The 18,308-nt window shown below is 32.1% G+C and overlaps 1 protein-coding gene and 1 pseudogene across 1 annotated transcript; both read right to left on the bottom strand.

Moving 5' to 3' along the window:
- Window positions 1-3,171: 3,171 nt before the first annotated feature.
- On the bottom strand, window positions 3,172-4,174 carry LOC123218994 (annotated as a pseudogene).
- A 3,319-nt stretch (window positions 4,175-7,493) lies between these two features.
- Window positions 7,494-16,001, bottom strand: LOC123218021 (ABC transporter G family member 35-like). Its single transcript, XM_044639180.1, has 21 exons — window positions 15,766-16,001; window positions 15,270-15,655; window positions 14,307-14,516; window positions 13,959-14,043; window positions 13,689-13,848; window positions 13,461-13,591; window positions 13,022-13,112; window positions 12,144-12,445; window positions 11,373-11,971; window positions 11,128-11,288; window positions 10,919-11,028; window positions 10,683-10,836; window positions 10,453-10,593; window positions 10,196-10,371; window positions 9,753-10,085; window positions 9,284-9,658; window positions 9,066-9,199; window positions 8,755-8,982; window positions 8,468-8,639; window positions 8,112-8,366; window positions 7,494-8,023 (listed from the first exon to the last, which is right to left on the bottom strand). The coding sequence occupies exons 2-21, from the start codon at window positions 15,635-15,637 to the stop codon at window positions 7,751-7,753; spliced, it is 4,458 nt and encodes a 1,485-aa protein (XP_044495115.1). The 5' UTR covers window positions 15,638-15,655; window positions 15,766-16,001; the 3' UTR covers window positions 7,494-7,750.
- Between the last annotated feature and the right edge of the window lie 2,307 nt (window positions 16,002-18,308).

Here is an 18,308-nt window from a genome sequence, read left to right as displayed (position 1 = left end):
AAAACGTGTCTGCTCCTTTTTCCTTTCTCTGGAAAATAACATTGGTACTCCATCTTGTCACGTCACCAAAACATCCCTTAAATCTCTACAATCTCTTATTGGTACTCCATCTTGTCACCCTTTCCAAATATCCCTTGAATCTCTACCATTTCATTTATTGTTTATTTTGTTTTCAATTAAATTATACACCATTGAATAGGTAGATAATATATCATATAATTAAATAATTTTGAATCAATTATAAATTTATATCTGATTATATAATAAAATATTATTTATATGTCTAATTATATACTAAAAATATGTATATATTAAACTTTAAACCCACAATTTTAAATCCTATAAGACTATTTTATTGTATAAATTATATACCAAAATTAAAATTTCATTAGTAAATTTTCAAATTTACCTGTATATGAAAGTAAAATCCAAGGAGGATTCTTAGAAGTTAGAATGGTTGTTACTTTAAAATTGAAAAAAGTTATAATTGCTCATTTCTAAAACCTAAAGGCAGGATTGGGAATTTGCCTTCTAAAGTAGGGTGAATTAGGGCAGGCCCAAATTATATGCCTTAATATTAGTTAGTTAGAGTAAATGTTAGAAATATTTTTTTTACTCTTACTTGGTATATATAATACTTTTTTTTTTTGCTTAATGTTAGATTTTATTTAAAAATATTAATGATATAAGGGTAAAATAGTAATTTTATCACTATTAATTTTTTTAAAAAATAAAACAATAACTCTTTGTTATACTTAAACATAACAATTTAGCCATAAAAAATGTTTAAAAACTGACAAATCAATATTTGAAATTATTCTAAAATCCAAATACTTTGAAATTAGTATTTGGTTTCAATAGTTGTAATGTAACATTTATATTTATAATTTGCTGTATTTTATTCAATTCTGTAGGGGTGTTACTATTATTTTTGAAACTATTGAGGAATAGATAATATTTCAAAATGATTTTTTGAAATTCCAATAACCCCCTAAAAATGTTCAAAAAGACCCAATATTTTTTTAAAATTAATAGTTTATCTTCTAATATATGATTATATAACAAAAACACATTTATCTATAGAAAGATGGGAAGAAAGAGTGATGGGTCAAAAAAAAAAAAGAAAGAGAAATAAGAGACCTCTTTTATGATTTGAATATTTAAAAGGTTGTTTTAAATTTTTATTAATTTAGAGTTATATGATAATTTTGAAAAATAAAATAGTAGGAATAAAATAATAATTTTACTTTTTAATAATATTATTTCATTAATAATTTTTAATTTTGTGTGAAAAAAAGTTATTTATATTTGATTTTAAACAGAAAATGTTATTTAAGTGAACTATAGGTAAAAAAGGGTTTTCAACGTAAACTTTGGGTGGGAAATTGTAACTGACTCTACTAGTTCATTTCCTTTTATTGAGATCTTTAGTGGGGTCCAAATCATGTGTAAAAATCAACCGTCAGATCATGGTCACATTCTGCCGGACCCACTTCATTTTTTTACCTTCGACCATGAAGCATGTGGGTGTGATCCACGCTTTAAACCTCCAAAATACCCTTGCACACTCTAACTTTAAACCTCCAAACCTCCAGAGTTACCGATATATTTATCTTATCTTATAAAATCTCATCATTTTTATTTTTAATTAAAAAAATCATAATAGGGAATATATAAATAAAGAGAAGAAGATCAATAAAAAGAAATCATAATCGGTTTAAATTAAGCCGGCATGTTAAAGCCTCTTATTATGTCCATCCATTTATTATTCATTTCTATATTTGGAGTAAAGTTTGAGAGTTGTCATTTCCACCCCCGTATATATGAGGTCCCTAATTAACTTATTATGTCCATTCATTTATTTATTTCTATATTTAATTGAAGCAGTTCGAAATTTAATTTATAGGGTTTGGATTTTCACAAATAATTGGATTTTATATTCGTTTAGGCTTGATATTGAAATGAGCAGAGAGAATATTTATAAAAAAAATGAGAGTTTATTATTCTATATAAAATTATAAATATTATATTTGTAATTATGAATACAATAATGAAAATTAAAAAGTCTTGTATTTGAAAACGAAGATACTAGAAATTCGATTGTCATGTATTTTAGGCTAAAAGATTATTCTTCAACTAAGGTATGATGAGATGATAAATTTTTATCTTTAAGTATTGAAAAAATTAAATATCTTTTTATCATATATTTTCGTTAGTGAAAGGATAAGAAAATTATTTTGTATAATTTTTTTTTTTTATTTTCACTTATTTTTTTAGTTTTTAAATCATTTTGTTTTTCTTTTTCCCTCATTTTTTAAGTTTTCATTTTCAAAAGTTTATGAGTTAAATTACAAATTTAAAAATATTAGAGGCATATGAAAATTTAGGGGGTTTTGAAAATTTAAAAAAGTTTAGGGTTTTTGTAAAATTTTTAAAATTATCTTATGCTTCTCAATAATTTAATAAATAACAATTACACCCTCAAAAAATATACTAAAATATAATATTTTAAAGTTGTTTAGAGTTTTGATGTATTTTATAAGTCTTAATGATAAATTTTAAAATTTGTAATAATATATTGGTAATTTGATTTGTAATGTCAATAAAAGAAAAAATTAATAGATTTAATAACAGAAGTGGATAAGAGGTAAAACTTTAACTTTTTGAAATTTAAAAAATAGAAATTGTCCTGTCTCAAACCTTGGGTGAGAAATGGTGGTTGGCCTATTTTTAAGGATACATATGATATATATTTTTAAATATATAAATTTTCATCCATCTAGAAACTGTCTCAAAATATTCTATAAAATTTTCTTTTCATTATGTGACGCATTTGTCCACACTCAAAAGACGCGAGGACACGACAGTGGATGAATGAACAATGATGGCGTCACCTTGTTTTTTTATTTTTATGTTTTTTAAGCGTGGTAAGTGGTAACTTACGTCACGCATGGAAGCTTTGTCTGATTCTGAATGTACGTCGAGAGATGCTGCCTCTGCTGACTTATGCTGTGATGCTTTCCACATTTGTACCTGCAAGCTGCAAGCCCACCTCAATACAAAAGGCTTCAGCCCAGCAACAAGTAAGGCCAAAAACTATATCCCACCCAAGTTTTAGTCTATCAAAAAATTGTATATTCAAAAATTTAAATATTCATCCTTCTACCATAATCAAGTTGATGATTTGTAATATTCAACAAAATCCATTTTCAGTCGAACTTCAGCTGCTACTGAGCTCACTTCTAACATCCAAGTTGCTGGATTGTATTTTTCTTTAATTTTAGGAATTCCAGGAATAGCCTATAAGTTTATGTGAGACGAATTAGATAATTCAACCTTCCTTGAAAATGGTTGGATGCAGAGCATTTCAAGAAGGGAAAGTACATCAAAATATTCAATGGTCTTGTGAGAATTTTTTCCCAGTGGTCGTGCATAGATCACTTGTCCTTCTCTCTTCATTCATAGCAACTCAGCAAAGGCTTCAAAGATGTTGATGCTAGGTTGATGAATGGTGCAGACAACAGTCCTACCCGTATCTACAGTGTTTCTCACAGTTCTCATAACAATGGTAGTTGCCCTTGCATCAAGCCCGGATGTTGGTTCATCCATGAAAACGATTGAGGGATTAGCAACAAGCTCCACTGCTATTGTCAACCTCTTTCTCTGCTCGGTTGACAACGCTGTTAACTCCTGGCAACCCCATTATAGCATCCCTAAGATCAACTAGCTCAACCAATTCCATCACTTCATCCACAAAAACCTGACAAGAAAAAAACCGACGTAATGTTTCTTAGATACTTCAATTTTGTCGAACACTCGTTAGTTGTACTGCACATTGTTCTTACCATCTTTTCCTCTTTGCTGATTTCTTTAGTAAGCCTGAGGAGAGCTGAGTAAATCAAGGATTCTTTTACTGTGACTTGGGGTGAGTGAGTATCAGTTTTTTTACAGTGCCTGAAATTATCAGGAAGATTTCTTGTTTCATAGGGAATCCTGAGATTCTAACATCACCTTCAATATGACCATTAGTTTTTCTTCCAGTCAAAACATCCATCAAAGTTGTCTTTCCAGCTCCACTGACTCCCATTAGAGCTGTCAAGACCCGAAGCCTGAATGCTCTTGTTACACCTCTAAGTGGCTGGAGCTTGTCTTCTACTACACCTTTCTTTTTCATTTCCTAATACAACAACCGATTATTCAGGGAACTTCAATACTTAGAATTTATAAAAATTTATGATATATATTATTTTTTATGTTAATTATGTAACACATTTCTCCAAAGGACGTGAGGACACTATGGACAGTGATGGCGTCACATTTTTTTTTTTATTTTTTAAGTGCGGCAACTTTAGTCCCGCAAGAAAGCTTTGTCTGATTGTGATTGGACGTTGGGTTGCTGCCGCTGCTAACTCATGCTTTGATACAATGTACATTTACTCCCACAAGCCCACCTCAACACAAAAGGCTTCAGCCCAACAAGAAGTTTTGTCTCCAGGGGTAGTTGCTGACATGTCAATTGGGCCAGGCCTGACCCAAAACACAAGTTTAAAGTCTAATCTGATAAGGTATAGTCTGATACTGTAGTATGTCAAGTGTAACATATAAGCTTTTCGGATCAAATTAAGAACTTTAATATTAAACCCATAAATTCATCCAGCTTGATTTGTTACTATTTAAAAAAATGAAAATAAAACAAAAAATCAGAGGACAGCGACTTTTGCCTTTATAGCATAATTTGGCTTCTACCGCAAAGGCGTAAGCCTTTTAACTTTATTTATTTTTTTAATTTATTTATTTTTGTATTTTTCTATATAAACCAATCTACCTCTTCTTCAATTTCAATTTCTCTTAATCTCAATTCTTTCATTATATTTTTAATCTCATTTTCTCTCATCAACTTTTTTTCAAAAATTATTTGAATTCACAAATAATAATTATTTGTATTTATAATTTCATTTTAATTTCATAAATAAATTCAATGTCAAAAGAATTCAAAGATTTAGATATTAAAAATGAGTAGATAAATAGTATAGTATGTATATTTTTTATTTATGTTTGTAATTTATACAGTATATAAATTAATTAATTTATATTATATTATACATTTATAATATTTTTCATCATATAACCACAATATTTCTCCGTCACAAATGAGAGATTATAAATAAAATGATTAAGGTATTGTGCTCGGTTTTAATAATTGAAAAATAATTTGTTTTTAAAATTTTTAATTAAAAATTTTTAAAAAAATTGTTTAAATGGGCCGGGCTAGCCCAACCCAATTAAGACCCATTATTATATGGGTTGGGCTTTGGACCTTCACATATCAATGGGTTGACTTGCCCTAAAGGCCCATTACTGTATGAGTCTTAAGCTCCACCCGGCCCATTAGCCTAATAGGCCGAGCCAGAGCCAACCCAACTTGGCCTGTCCCATTGACACCTCTAGTTGGTACTATAATATAGACTGAAAAATTTACTTCACCCAAAGTTTGATTTATTCTTAAACTTCCATCAATCAAATTTTAAAAGTTCAAATACTTATAATTTTATTAAAATTAACAATAAAATCATTATTTTAAATAACAAGTCTTCATTTTAAATGAAAATCGATAGTTTTTATCTGATTTTGGCTTTTGGCTTTTGGCTAAACACCCTTTGATCGGTTTTATTACAACTCTCGCTTTTTTGTTGGGTTGTAAAATAAATAATATATGATGGAGCTCAAGTAGAAAGTTTTTATATATGTATAATTTTATATTCAAACAATAAGATATCATCATATAATTGAATAGTTAAAAATTTAAGATAAAACAATATCTAATCACATGGTGATATATCATTGTTTATCCACAAAGTTATACATATATTATTATTGTATTCATTTCTCAAGGGCAAGAGTCTAAGGTTTATCTAATCAATACGTTAGAACAAATTTAGTAAGTATACTTTTAATTAACAAGCACCAAAAATCGACTTTATATTAGATGTTTTGGTGTATTGATGATCTATAGCTTATTGATTGCAACTTCTTCATTTATTATTGTCTTCATTGCTTCCCCTCCAGTAGTGGTATTCGTGAACCTATTTTTGGATCTCTACTTTATGCAACCGATGTTATTTTGGTGTCATTATTCCTAATCCTGCAATTATAGGTTTGCACATTTACCTAACAAGGGAAGTGACATCCCTTAATGAATGGTTATATAGTGACAGTCCTTTTGAACTAATTGTTCCACATTTCTTCGATGGTGTAGCTTGTTATATGGGTCGTGAGTGGGACTTGGTTTCCGTCTGGGTATGTGCCCTTGGATTGTTGTTGCATATTCAACTCCTATTGCATCGACTATTGCTATGTTCTTGATCTACCCAAGTGGTCAAGGCAGTTTTTTGGATTGCATGCCGCTAGGAATTTCTGGTGCTTTCAACTTCATGATTGTATTCCAGGTTGAGCATAATATTCTTATGCACCCATTTGAATGACTATTACTATGCATGGTTCTTTGGTAACCTCTTGTTTGTTCAAGAAACCACATAAAATGAAACCAAGAAAGAGAGGAAGAGTAAAAGGAAAAAACTACATAAGAATCTTCTACACCCTCTTTTTTGGTTTTGTTACTCAATAGAATTTTGTTTGATTAAGATTAAGTTGCGGAAAAATCCTTGCTTTCTTTGAAATATCGCGAACAATTTTTGTAGGTTGAGAGTACGGTTGTTAAGGAAATATAGAATACTAGAAATGTTTAAATGAGTTTGATTATTTATCATATCATAAAAATTCACTTTTTGAATATATTTTCTTTTTGTTTAAGAACAATAATTACAATGATTTGATAAACAACTTCTTAGGATAGATATAGATAAACGTTATCACTTCAAAGTATATAAAAAGTTTTCTCCTCATACATTTCAAGAAAAAATTATTCGAAATTATTATATACCAAATTAGAATATCAAATATCAAATAGATAGATATATAATCCATCAAATCAATTTCTAGAGATTTAAGTCTTTATTTTTTTCTTCTTTTCCAAAAAAGAAGAAAAAAAAATCACTTATATTCTTGTAACTTAAGTTGGATAGCTTTCAAATAACATACATCTTTAAATATTTATTTCATTTTTTGAGCCATTTTTAACTTCATTGTTGTTTGTCTCCTTTCAAATCCATTTTTGGAGTCTCAATTTTGATTTTATCTTTTAGATAATTGAGACGCCATTTATTTTCAGGAATCCTTTATCTTTGCCTTGAATCATTGAGTTTATACATTATTTGGGTGATCTTTAATCTTCTGAAAAATGGAAGCAACAAACCCCTTTTTGTGATTTCATTTCTCTAAAAGAACCATACGAACAATTGATTCCCGCATAATACATACACTTTCAATATAAAGAGTTTCACCGATTCAAACAGATTTTCTTTATACATATATATGTTAAAAAAATGAATTTACTCCTGTAAAGATAAATAAAATTTAGTTATAATAATCCAAAATGTCAACAGCATTAAACACCATGTTTTGATTAATGGAAGCTGAGATTGTAACCTTTCTACATTTGCATATTCCAACTCCAAAACTTGTAAACTAATTCATGTTCGTCATTATCTAGATGGTTACAATAACCATCCAAATTTCATACACTTGAAATTGGAATCATAAACTAATTGATTTTTAATCAACAATATATCTATATTTACACTCATCAATTTGACTTATGCTTCAACAAGAATTGGCTATGCTGAATTCTCTTCTATCTGGTTTGGAAGTTCAAAGTCTTTATGCAGTAGGCAAACATGAAGGCAAAGAACACTGCAAATCCAACCAAAACTCCGGCCACGGCGCCCATGAAGTCTGCATCAAACCCAAAATGGTCCTTAATGTACCATTTTACACTAGGCCTAGTATCCATTCCGGGTACTTGAATCGGGTCTTCAACATCTCCATATTGTGACACAATCAATCCGTAAACGGTCCACGCTACTGGGCAAATCCAGTAGTACCATACCCACCACTTGGGAATTTTCTGAAATTTCAACAAGTATATGTGTTAGAATGCGTATGGTTCGGTTGCATATTTAGTTGCTTGAGAGTCAAGTAAGCGATTAACATACCGGTCTTGGGATGAAGAAGCCAGAGAAGAGATTGAAGAGTGCGTAGAATGCTGCTGCAAAAATGGCTGCTACTTGGTGGTTTGGTGTGATGGAAACGGTCATCATTCCGTAGTATGTCCAGTATAAGAAGGAGAAGAATGTGACAAAGAAGAACCAAAAGAATTTGGCTGCCCTCCATTCAAAGCTCACCATGGAATACACAATGAGCGTATAATAAATGGTTTCAATCAAGACATATGGTATCTCAGAAACCACCTGTGTGACATATAATTGCAATTGACTTAAGTTTGCTGAATATGGACACAAAGAGAGTTTGTGAGCATTGACAACTAATTTCATCAGTTCCTTAGACTCACCTGTGCAAGGGCGTAAGGTAATGCAGAATACATTCCAGCAGCTCTTTCGCGATAAAATACTGTTCTTTCAATTGCAACTATTGGCTGTACCGTGGCACAGTTATTTATACCAACAAACAACACAGCAGCATACATGGCACCTATGATTGTGGTAAGATCACTTGTATCCTCCCTGAAACATGCAGAACATTGAGAAATGTGACTACTTTTTGCGAACTTTTTGCAGGATATTGCGGTTACTACAAGTGAATGAGGACTTGAATTTGGTGATTGAGAAATCTACTAACCTTTTAGTGCCGACTCTCCAGAAGATTGTTCCAACCATGAGAGCAGCAACCAAGGTGAAAAAGTATCTAACAAGATTATAGTCGGGGCTTCTCCAATAAGTCCACCACTGCTTCCAAATACAATATTTGAATTGTCCCCATGAAGATTGAGAATATTGAGTAGGAAAGTAGAGGTCTTTTGCTCCTGGTGGTGGTGTGCTTAACTCCTTAACCAATGCCTTGTTCCGCCTATTGATACACAAATGTGGTTTAGTAAAAAAGAAACATATATGGTATCTCATGAAAAATTACTTTATTCTGAAATCACTCACTGGTACAAGGCTGATGATTTGTAATATTCAGCAAAGTCCATGTTCAGTCGAACTTCGGCTGCTACTGAGCTCACTTCTAGCATCCATGTTGCTGGATTGTATTTTTCTTTAATTTTAGGGACTCCAGGAATAGCCTATGAGTTGATGTGAGAAGAATTAGATAATTCAACTTTCTCAGAAAATGATTAGATGAAGAGCATTTCAAGAAGGGAATTTACCTCAAAATATTCAACGATCTTGTGCGAATTTTTCCCCAGTGGTCCTGCATAGATCACTTGTCCTCCTCTCTTCATCAGTAGCAACTCATCAAAGGCTTCGAAGATATCGATGCTAGGTTGATGAATGGTGCAGACAACAGTTCTACCAGTATCCACAGTGTTTCTCACAGTTCTCATAACAATGGCAGCTGCCCTTGCATCAAGCCCAGATGTTGGTTCATCCATGAAAATGATTGAAGGATTAGCAACAAGCTCCACTGCTATTGTCAACCTCTTTCTCTGCTCAGTTGACAACCCTGTAACTCCTGGCAACCCCACTATAGCATCCCTGAGACCAACTAGCTCAACCAATTCCATCACTTCATCCACAAAAACCTGACAAGAAATAAACCAACATAATCTTTCTTAGATACTTCAAATTTTCCGAACACTATGTGTTGAAGTTAGTTATACTGCTCATTGTTCTTACCATCTTTTCCTCTTTGCTGACTTCTTTAGGGAGCCTAAGGAAAGCTGAGTAAATCAAGGATTCTCTTACTGTGACTTGGGGCGAGTGGATATCGGTTTGTTCACAGTACCCTGAAATTCTCGCAAAGGTTTCTTGTTTCTTAGGGAACCCTGAGATTCTAACATCACCTTCAATGTAACCGCCAGTCTTTCTTCCAGCCAAAACATCCATCAAAGTTGTTTTTCCAGCTCCACTGACACCCATTAGAGCTGTCAAGACCCCAGGCCTGAATGCACCTGTTACACCCCTAAGGAGTTGGAGCTTGTCCTCTACTACGCCTTGCTCTTTCATTTCCTGATACAACAACCAAATTTATTAGTAACATCGATATTTGGAATCCACAAGGGCTCTTGATATAATTCTTATTTCTTATAGTAAACTGAAAGAGGAAGAGAAATTCTTACAGGAGGCATGTCCACATAGTAATTTACTGTGTCGAACGACATTGCAAGAGGAGTGAAAGGCAAAACCATTCCTCTTTTGGGAGCTACCCCATTGGCTGCCTCAAGAGAAGCATCGCCATTTCTACTTAGTCCGTTGGGATTGGACCTGCTGCTCATTCTCCGGATTATCATTTCCCCTACAGTTTTTAAAGTCCATTTAGGAACTTGATACTGAGTTTGGAAAGAATTCATAAACACAACATCATGCCATTTCTTACTTGAATTTGTGTCAATAGATGATAGTGATCGAGGGAAAGAATCTTTCTTTGATTTTGGCCTTACTAATCTTGGTTCCTCCTGTTCAGCTTCAATCTCTGCTGCTGTTTCTTCAGACAGTATTGCTTGAGGCTTTCCAAGAGCTAATACAGAGTACAAAAATCAGTCACCATATGAAGAGAATAAAATTTTTACTGGGAAAAAACACCTTGAACATAATGTAAAGACTCACGATTTAGGTACATAAGCGCAAACGTAAAAAGAACATTGAACAGAACTGTGAACCCAAAAAGAGCTGCCACGCCAATCCAGAACCAGTTTTTGTCAGTGGGGATATCAAATGATCTGAGAATTGCCACTCCCAATCTGGTGTCACTGTCCGAGGCCTGAAGTTCAACAAGTACATTATTAATTTTTCGGCCACTTGAGATGAGTAATGTGATGCAATAAGATAATGAAATAACATACCTTTTTGTCCATCCATCTAGGAGCATACATTTCATTCACAGCAAAGGCATTGAAACCATATGTCAAAGGAGAAACCCAGTAGCCCCAACTCCACCATTTTGGAATTTGATCTGTTATGAATGAAGCAACTCTCATGTTAATTCATAATTACTTGCTATCTACTCTATTTTATGTGTTATTTTATTAAAAGCTCAGGTTGTTGCATTGACCTTTAGGAAGAATGAAACCTCCCAGTAAAAACACAAGGAGGAGAGTGAGAGCGCCGCCAGTATTGGCAATGATCATAGTCCTGCACACTGCAGCAGTGAGCCTGAAGATCCCAGCAGCCATTTGTTGAATCAGAAACACCGCCAGCAGATGCTTGAAAAACCTGAAATTGTGTATGTGATATGTGGATATATTAGTACTCATTTTCTCTGCTCATTTTAGTAATAAATTTTTAATAATAAGTTACCTGCTTGCTTCTGGTGCAAATCCCATCGTGTAATATGTCAAGGCAATCCAAACAAGGGACTCAAAAACTGATATCGGGATCCTGAGAAGGAAAGTTGGGACTGTGAAAGTCCAAGCAGGATGAAACTTGAGGTCTCTCTGCTTGTAAAACACTGGCAGTCTTGAAATCATGAGTGAGAGCTCAGCAAAGCCATTGAACATATTAATAATCAGGGAAAATAACAATGCGCCAATGTATAATGCTCCATCTTCTTCATTTCTGGTGTGCATTTTAGACCTTATGAACACTGTTGCTCCAATGACTGCGACAATAATAATCTGCACCGTCTTGAACACATAGAAAAATGCATTCCTCTTTATCAATAACCACTCTTTGTCCCAGCAAGTCTTGAGCAGTTCCATTTTCGGGACAGAATATTTATCAAAAACTAGAGCTGCCTTGTGGCCCCTCGACTTGTCATATGGCACAGATAGCTCATTCTCAAGATGCATTCCTATATGGAATCTCTTGAACCTGTTTGCAAACTCAGTAACTGAAATGTATCTGTATGGTCTGCTTCTGTCTGCCCAATATTGCTCCTGGTCCTTCCTGGAAGTAACCTGTTACAATTCCACCAATTCAGCTATTTGTCCCAACAATGCAATTTACTTGAATGAAATTGTTACATTTCTGAACCGGTAACATTATCGAGTTGTTATGTGATTTGGGGTTTTCGTAATGTTATGACGCAAGCTACAATATTAAAGTGATACCATCACGTGATTTTTGTACCTCTTGCAAGAAATCAGCAGTTCCTTTTCTCTCAGGGCATTTGAACCCACAACTCAGAAAGAATTCAAGAATGTTCTCTCGTGGGCCCTGGTAAACAATCTGACCTTCAGATAAGAGAATCACATCATCAAAAAGATCAAACGTCTCAGGAGCAGGCTGCAGAAGGGACATCAAGATTGTGGCCTCAGTGAGGTGCACAATCTGCTGCAAACACTTCACTATTTGATATGTTGTGGAGCTATCTAGACCGGTTGATATCTCATCCATGAACAACGTTTTTGTGGGTCCAACAATCATCTCCCCTGTATCAATAGTCACACCAATTTAATAGTTTTAGTAACACATCTATAATACTAATCTGACAATATTATGAAGTCACACATTTGTGAGAACAAATATGAAACCGTTATGTAGTCCAATGTGAATGTGGGAAAAGTGTTTTTAATAGAATTGGAAATGTTTTTGAACTGGAAAATATGTTTTCATTTAGAAGTACTTTAATGGTGGCAAAAATTGGAGGAAGGAATGTCAGAGCACAAAATTTTTAGCCACATATATTATCTCTGGTGCCTTTTCTTTTATTTATGCTCAGAACCCATATGAAAAATACCATTAACAGTGTTATTATTTTGGCTGAAATTGTCAATGTGAAACCAAGAAGAAGACAAAAGTTATGTGAAATGAAAGTGGCATTTGAGCTATGGAGAAACACAAGCCCTCCAACTTCTGATTCCAAATGTTGAATTGGAGATTTGGAGTTGGTGAGACTTTGAAATTAGCTTCAAAGATCGAAATTACCAAAAGTGGGAATTGCTTTTTATGTCTAGACAAAAATTTGCTTATGTATCAGAATATTAAAGAAAATATTAAAAAAAAACCTGTTGTTACTCTCTTTTTCTGTCCACCAGAAATGCCTCTTTGCATTTCATCTCCAACAATGGTGTCCTTACAAATATCAAGTCCCAGAATCTGTAATATCCAAAACATGAATGGATTCCCATGTTATTTATTATAAAAGTTAATGAAATTGGAGGGCTAAGAATTGACAAGTTCATGATGTTAAAAAGTTGGTAAAGAAAATTATACAAAAAGAAACAAAAATTAGGCCCTCATTATCCACCAAGAACAAAAATGTAAAGTAGGACAGCAGTCAACAGAAAGTAGGTAAGTGAAAATGTTGACACACAAAAGTCTTAAAATTGGTCGACCTAAAATGATACTTAACTTGAGTTGTTAAAATCTAATCTGTTCAAAAGTCTTCGCATATTTCTATCTTGGGCATTCATTTAACAAGAAAATTATACTAAAATTAATTACCTTGAGAGTGTAATCTGTAATGAGACTGCTCTCAACTCCTTTCATTGCAGTTGCCTTCATGAAGAGATCCACTTCAGCTTCTGGGAAAATGCCAGAATCTTTTTCTCTTCTTGCTAGCTCAGCTAGGAGCTCTACAACACAAATTTTCAAATGAAAAATTGTACAATGATGTAATTTTTTAACCGGGTTTTTTTATTTATTTTCCTAATGTTTTATGAAATGAATTACCATATCTAGTTCCAACTCCTTGGCATCTAGCAGAGAAATCAAGAGTTTCTTTTACAGTCATTTCTCCAACATGAACATCATTTTGACTGATATATGCAGAGGTCTTTTGTGGCACAAACTCATTCATTCTGTACCCATTATATGTAATTTCTCCCCTAACCTGAAATTTCATGTAAAAAATTTAAAAACAAATTTAATCAAAGAGCTGCCATAAATTAGAGTAAACTATTTCTTCATGCTGCAACATTTTGGCCAAGTGTTGTCACCGACCTTCAAACTTGGGTCCAACTTTCCAGCTAATGCAAGCAAAAGGGTCGTTTTCCCTGATGAGGGTGGACCCAGTAAAAGGGTCATTCTGTAAAATTCAAACCTTGAGTGTTATAATATTTATATACAAAATTTTTTACATTAATTAAAAAAATTAAATAAGGACCTCTACATCTTTCGAACATGAATCATAACAAATTAAAATAATAATCTGTGAGTAGATAATATAAATGTATACTTTTTTTCTTATTTTAAAAATATTTAATAAAATATTACCAGACCAAATTATGTAAATTTGTTTGTAAATATAGCATTATTTGCCACTAAGAATGATTTGATTATATTATGCACCTTGATGGTTTTATGATCCCTGAGGCATCTTTAAGGATTGTGAGTTTTGTTCTCTTGGCCAAATTGATTCCACAAATGCCAAGAACTGATTCTGCAATGTTTCTGGCAGCATTTGGGAGAGTGGGAAGAGCTCTGTTACCAACATAGCAGTTGGCTTCAATTGTTAAGTGTTCAAACCTAACTTCAACGGTTGGAAGTTTGATCCCCACCCTGAAAATTTTCACAGAATTAATGATGATTTAATCAATAAATGATGTTTCATTAACGAGCATTAATTTCTGGGAAGAAATTAATGGCCCAGAACAAGACAAAAACAGGTCAATCTTGATTCCTAGTGAAATAAATTTGCCCTTGCGAAAATTTCTTCCTTTGATTTGTTTCGTTTGTCCCTCGTCCGAAATTGACAGAGACTTGCCAGCAACCACAAAACTAAGCTATACCACAGTGAACAATTCAACATACCAATCAAATAATATATAGTAGTAAAACCTTTCGTTCATCATTTTAAAAACTGAATCAAGCTAAACGGTTTGAATGGTTATAAAAAAATAAAAAATCAGATTTGATGAAATTTTAATCTTAGAATTCATCTATAAAATTTGAACATATATATTATCTATCATCGAATTAACTTTATTTTAATGATAAAATAACTCAAATTATATATTTAATAATAAATTATAAAAATTTATTTTGCATATTATTTGTAAATTAGTTAACTAATCCGATTATCGGTCAAATGGTTAGATTATTGTTTGGATCAAATTACTTCCTCCATTGGGTTGAAATCTAGTCTGGTTTAAAAATATTTGCCTTATGGAACAATAAAATTTTTTTTTCCAATAAACCTTTATATATATTATATATATTTTTTCTTTGAAAGGTTAAATATGTAGTTTGTTTGCCTCCCAGGAGTTTGTGGGATTCGGCAATAACGTATTGAATAATAAATTTATTACTTACTTTTCAATTCTATTTCTGAACTTGGTGAAGAACTTTTCATTGTCTTCTTCGGCAACTCTGAAAAGTTTATCGATGAATTTTTGGCGATCATTGGTGTCAAGTTTTGTGACATCAACTTCTTTGTGACCCAGTTTCTGTCCTGGATTTTCATTCTCAAGAAATGTCTGCATAATACTTGTTCTCAATCTGTCATAAGTTGGAAGCTTTTCGATGGCCGCCCATTTGAGAGCTTCTTCATCTTCATCAAATCGGCTACTTCTTCTCGAATGTCTACCGGCTGCAAATACGTCCTCCATGGCCCAGCTACTCCTGCTTAAGCTTCTCGTCACCGAGCTCGCTCGCCGTGAATTTCTCAGGTTTTGATCCATTTTCGGATGACCTGGTTTCTGCTTTCAAGCAAAACCAAACATGATTAAAAACCAAAGAGAAAAAAAAAAGACGAAAATAGTGAAAAAAAAAAAATCGAAGAGATGATTACAAGAAGTTAAGCACTTACTTTATAATTTGTTCAATAATAAAGAAAAATACAGAAATATTGAAGCTCTTGACTCTCTCTAGCTTTATGCGAAAGAGATAGAGAGAAAGGTATAGAGGGTTTGGTGGAGTTGTGATTCAATCTTCTGACTGTAACTTTGCTCTCCAACAATCTCTGAAAAAGTCTCTCTCTCTCTAGTTTCTTTTTTTTTCCTTGAAGAGAGAAAGTGAGAGAGAAGAGAGAATTGCAAGTTTCATTCGTCAAGCTTTAGCTGTATTTATATATGCCAGTTTCCACGCAAATGAGGGAAACTAATTGATTAAAAAGAATAATATTATTGAGAAAGGGCGTTCAAATATGATAGACAGGAATTTAATAGAGGCCGCTATTTTCTGACTTTTCTGCTTTTTTTTCATTTTGCGGAGTTAAAAAAATTGACACGTGGTATTTGGTGAAGTTGCACAAGTATGTCAAGTGTATTTTGAACCTCGTGAACTGGGAAAGTCTCATTTGCCCCTAACTCTATATACTGGATGGTTACGTGCATCTTCTTATTGGGTTGAGGCAGTCTTGAAAGGCAGATCTCCTTAGTTCACAATAGTAAATGATTAATTACTTTAAAAGATAATCCTAGACTGAAATTTACCTATAAAAATTTAGGCACCTGGATGTATTTATGTTTTCAATATGTAAATATTCATAGGATATTTATATATATATATATATATATATATATATATATATTTATTTATTTAGAGGCCAGAGGTCTATTTCCCACTTAAGTTTTAATACAAAGACATATATATATTTATAGGATTTTAAAAACTCAAACACTTACACATAACCTAAATTTTATTAAAAATCTTAGTTACAGTTAGGAGTAAAACTATTATGAAAAATAGTCTTTGACTTATATTCAGGTGAATATTTGTTTTGAAAACATGAACATTCTTATTTGAGGATTATGATTAAATGTTCTTAATTTTTGGAAGCTTTGTACCATTAAATTATATTCTTCTACTCTTAAGCATCTCAAAATTTTCAATCCCAATAAAATTATATTACAAATTTGTATAATATTTTAAAAATAAAAATGCAAATAGTTTTAAAATGGGGTATTAACTAAGCTTTTTAGCTATAAATGGTTATTGTTTTTCATTTAGTCTGTTGTTGATGATATGAAAGAGTTTTTTTGAAGTCAACTTATCACCATGAACAATCCAATTTTCATCTCACAAAATACCAAATTTCATGTTACAGTTTTGGGAAAAGCACAAAAATTCCTTCACGTTTATGTAATTCAAGAGTATTTTCTCATATAAAGCTGAATTGGCAGTCAATTAAAATCCTAAAATCATTTCACTATATCATTCAACTTAGAACTTAAAACTTACAATTAATACATTATTCTAAAGATTTCCAAGAGTCAGTAATGCATTGCAACTAGCATAATATGAGATCATATATTTTTTATAATAAAGAAAAAAAAACTAGTTACTATAATAAAAATTATTCTAATAAAATTATAAAAAATCGTCCTTAAGAGATAGTTTGGATGATAAGGATGTGAGCTTCCAAGGTGGAGAAGAAAGTTTAGGTTTAAGTTTAAGTTTCTCAACAGTATACTAAGAAAAAAATTTTGATTTATCTGATTCAACAGTTATAAAATTAATAATTTGATTTGGGATTTGACATATTTAGTATGATTGATTCAGTTTGAAAAGGATAGTCTAATTTAAATGGGTTTTCTCGTTATTGAAAAAAATCAAACAAACCAAAAAATGATATTATAACGCTCTTCAATTAAAGATTGATTGATTTATGAAGCGGAAAAAATTGTCTCTATGGGGTAACCAAAACAATTTCTTTTATATATTATGACTATATCTTTTTTCAACTCTTATTTTTTCAATGGTACACTATGCAATTTTCGAATATTACCAATAATAAGTATTTAGAAAACCTTTGAAGACCTACTGACCATATATATGCAAGTTGCTCCGATATATTTACGCTTTCTTTTTTCAATATATCAATATTTTTAAAATTTTCTCTTTCTTAGAAGAGAAACCTCTAAATGGCGGCAGGAAAGGTCACTGTTAAGTCAACTAGCGGAAATGGGATAAGATTTGAAAGGGTAGGATTTTTTTTTAGGGTGCATATTAATTAAAATATGAAATATGTTGGGTTGTCGTATACTACTTTTATTAATTCCTTCTTCCCTAATGTGAATTATCTATTAATTAAACTTTATAAATTATAGTTTTCAAATACATAAGTTTATACAATTGCATGTGTTAGTTGCATGGATCGAAGTTGTTCAACTATATCTAGCATTCATAGCCATAATCTAAAATTTTCAGATATGCATGATATCAGTATAAATAAATAAATATATATATCTGAAAATAGTATGTAACTAAGTAGCATTGGACCATGGTGGTTCACTAGTTAAATTAATTAGGACCATTAAAGATATTGTTTATCTTTAAAGCCAAAGAGTGACATATGCTGAGAAAAGGAGAAAAATGTCTCTATATGTAAGAACAAGCTAGCGTCCTGTT

Source organism: Mangifera indica, chromosome 6, assembly GCF_011075055.1.
Source record: "Mangifera indica cultivar Alphonso chromosome 6, CATAS_Mindica_2.1, whole genome shotgun sequence".
Classification (NCBI taxonomy): Eukaryota; Viridiplantae; Streptophyta; class Magnoliopsida; order Sapindales; family Anacardiaceae; genus Mangifera; species Mangifera indica.
The sequence above is the reverse complement of the archived record's forward strand: the minus strand, read 5'-3'. Positions and strand labels throughout refer to the sequence as shown.

Bases quoted from the DNA above. Each gene is read 5' to 3' on its own strand.
- LOC123218021 (XM_044639180.1), bottom strand. From the start codon at position 15,637: ATGGATCAAAACCTGAGAAATTCACGGCGAGCGAGCTCGGTGACGAGA. The intron at 10,837-10,918 runs GTATGTTATTTC...GTTGAACTTCAG, and splicing joins CTAGATGGATGGACAAAAAG to GCCTCGGACAGTGACACCAG. The intron at 8,024-8,111 runs GTATGTTAATCG...TTGAAATTTCAG, and splicing joins GCTTCTTCATCCCAAGACCG to AAAATTCCCAAGTGGTGGGT.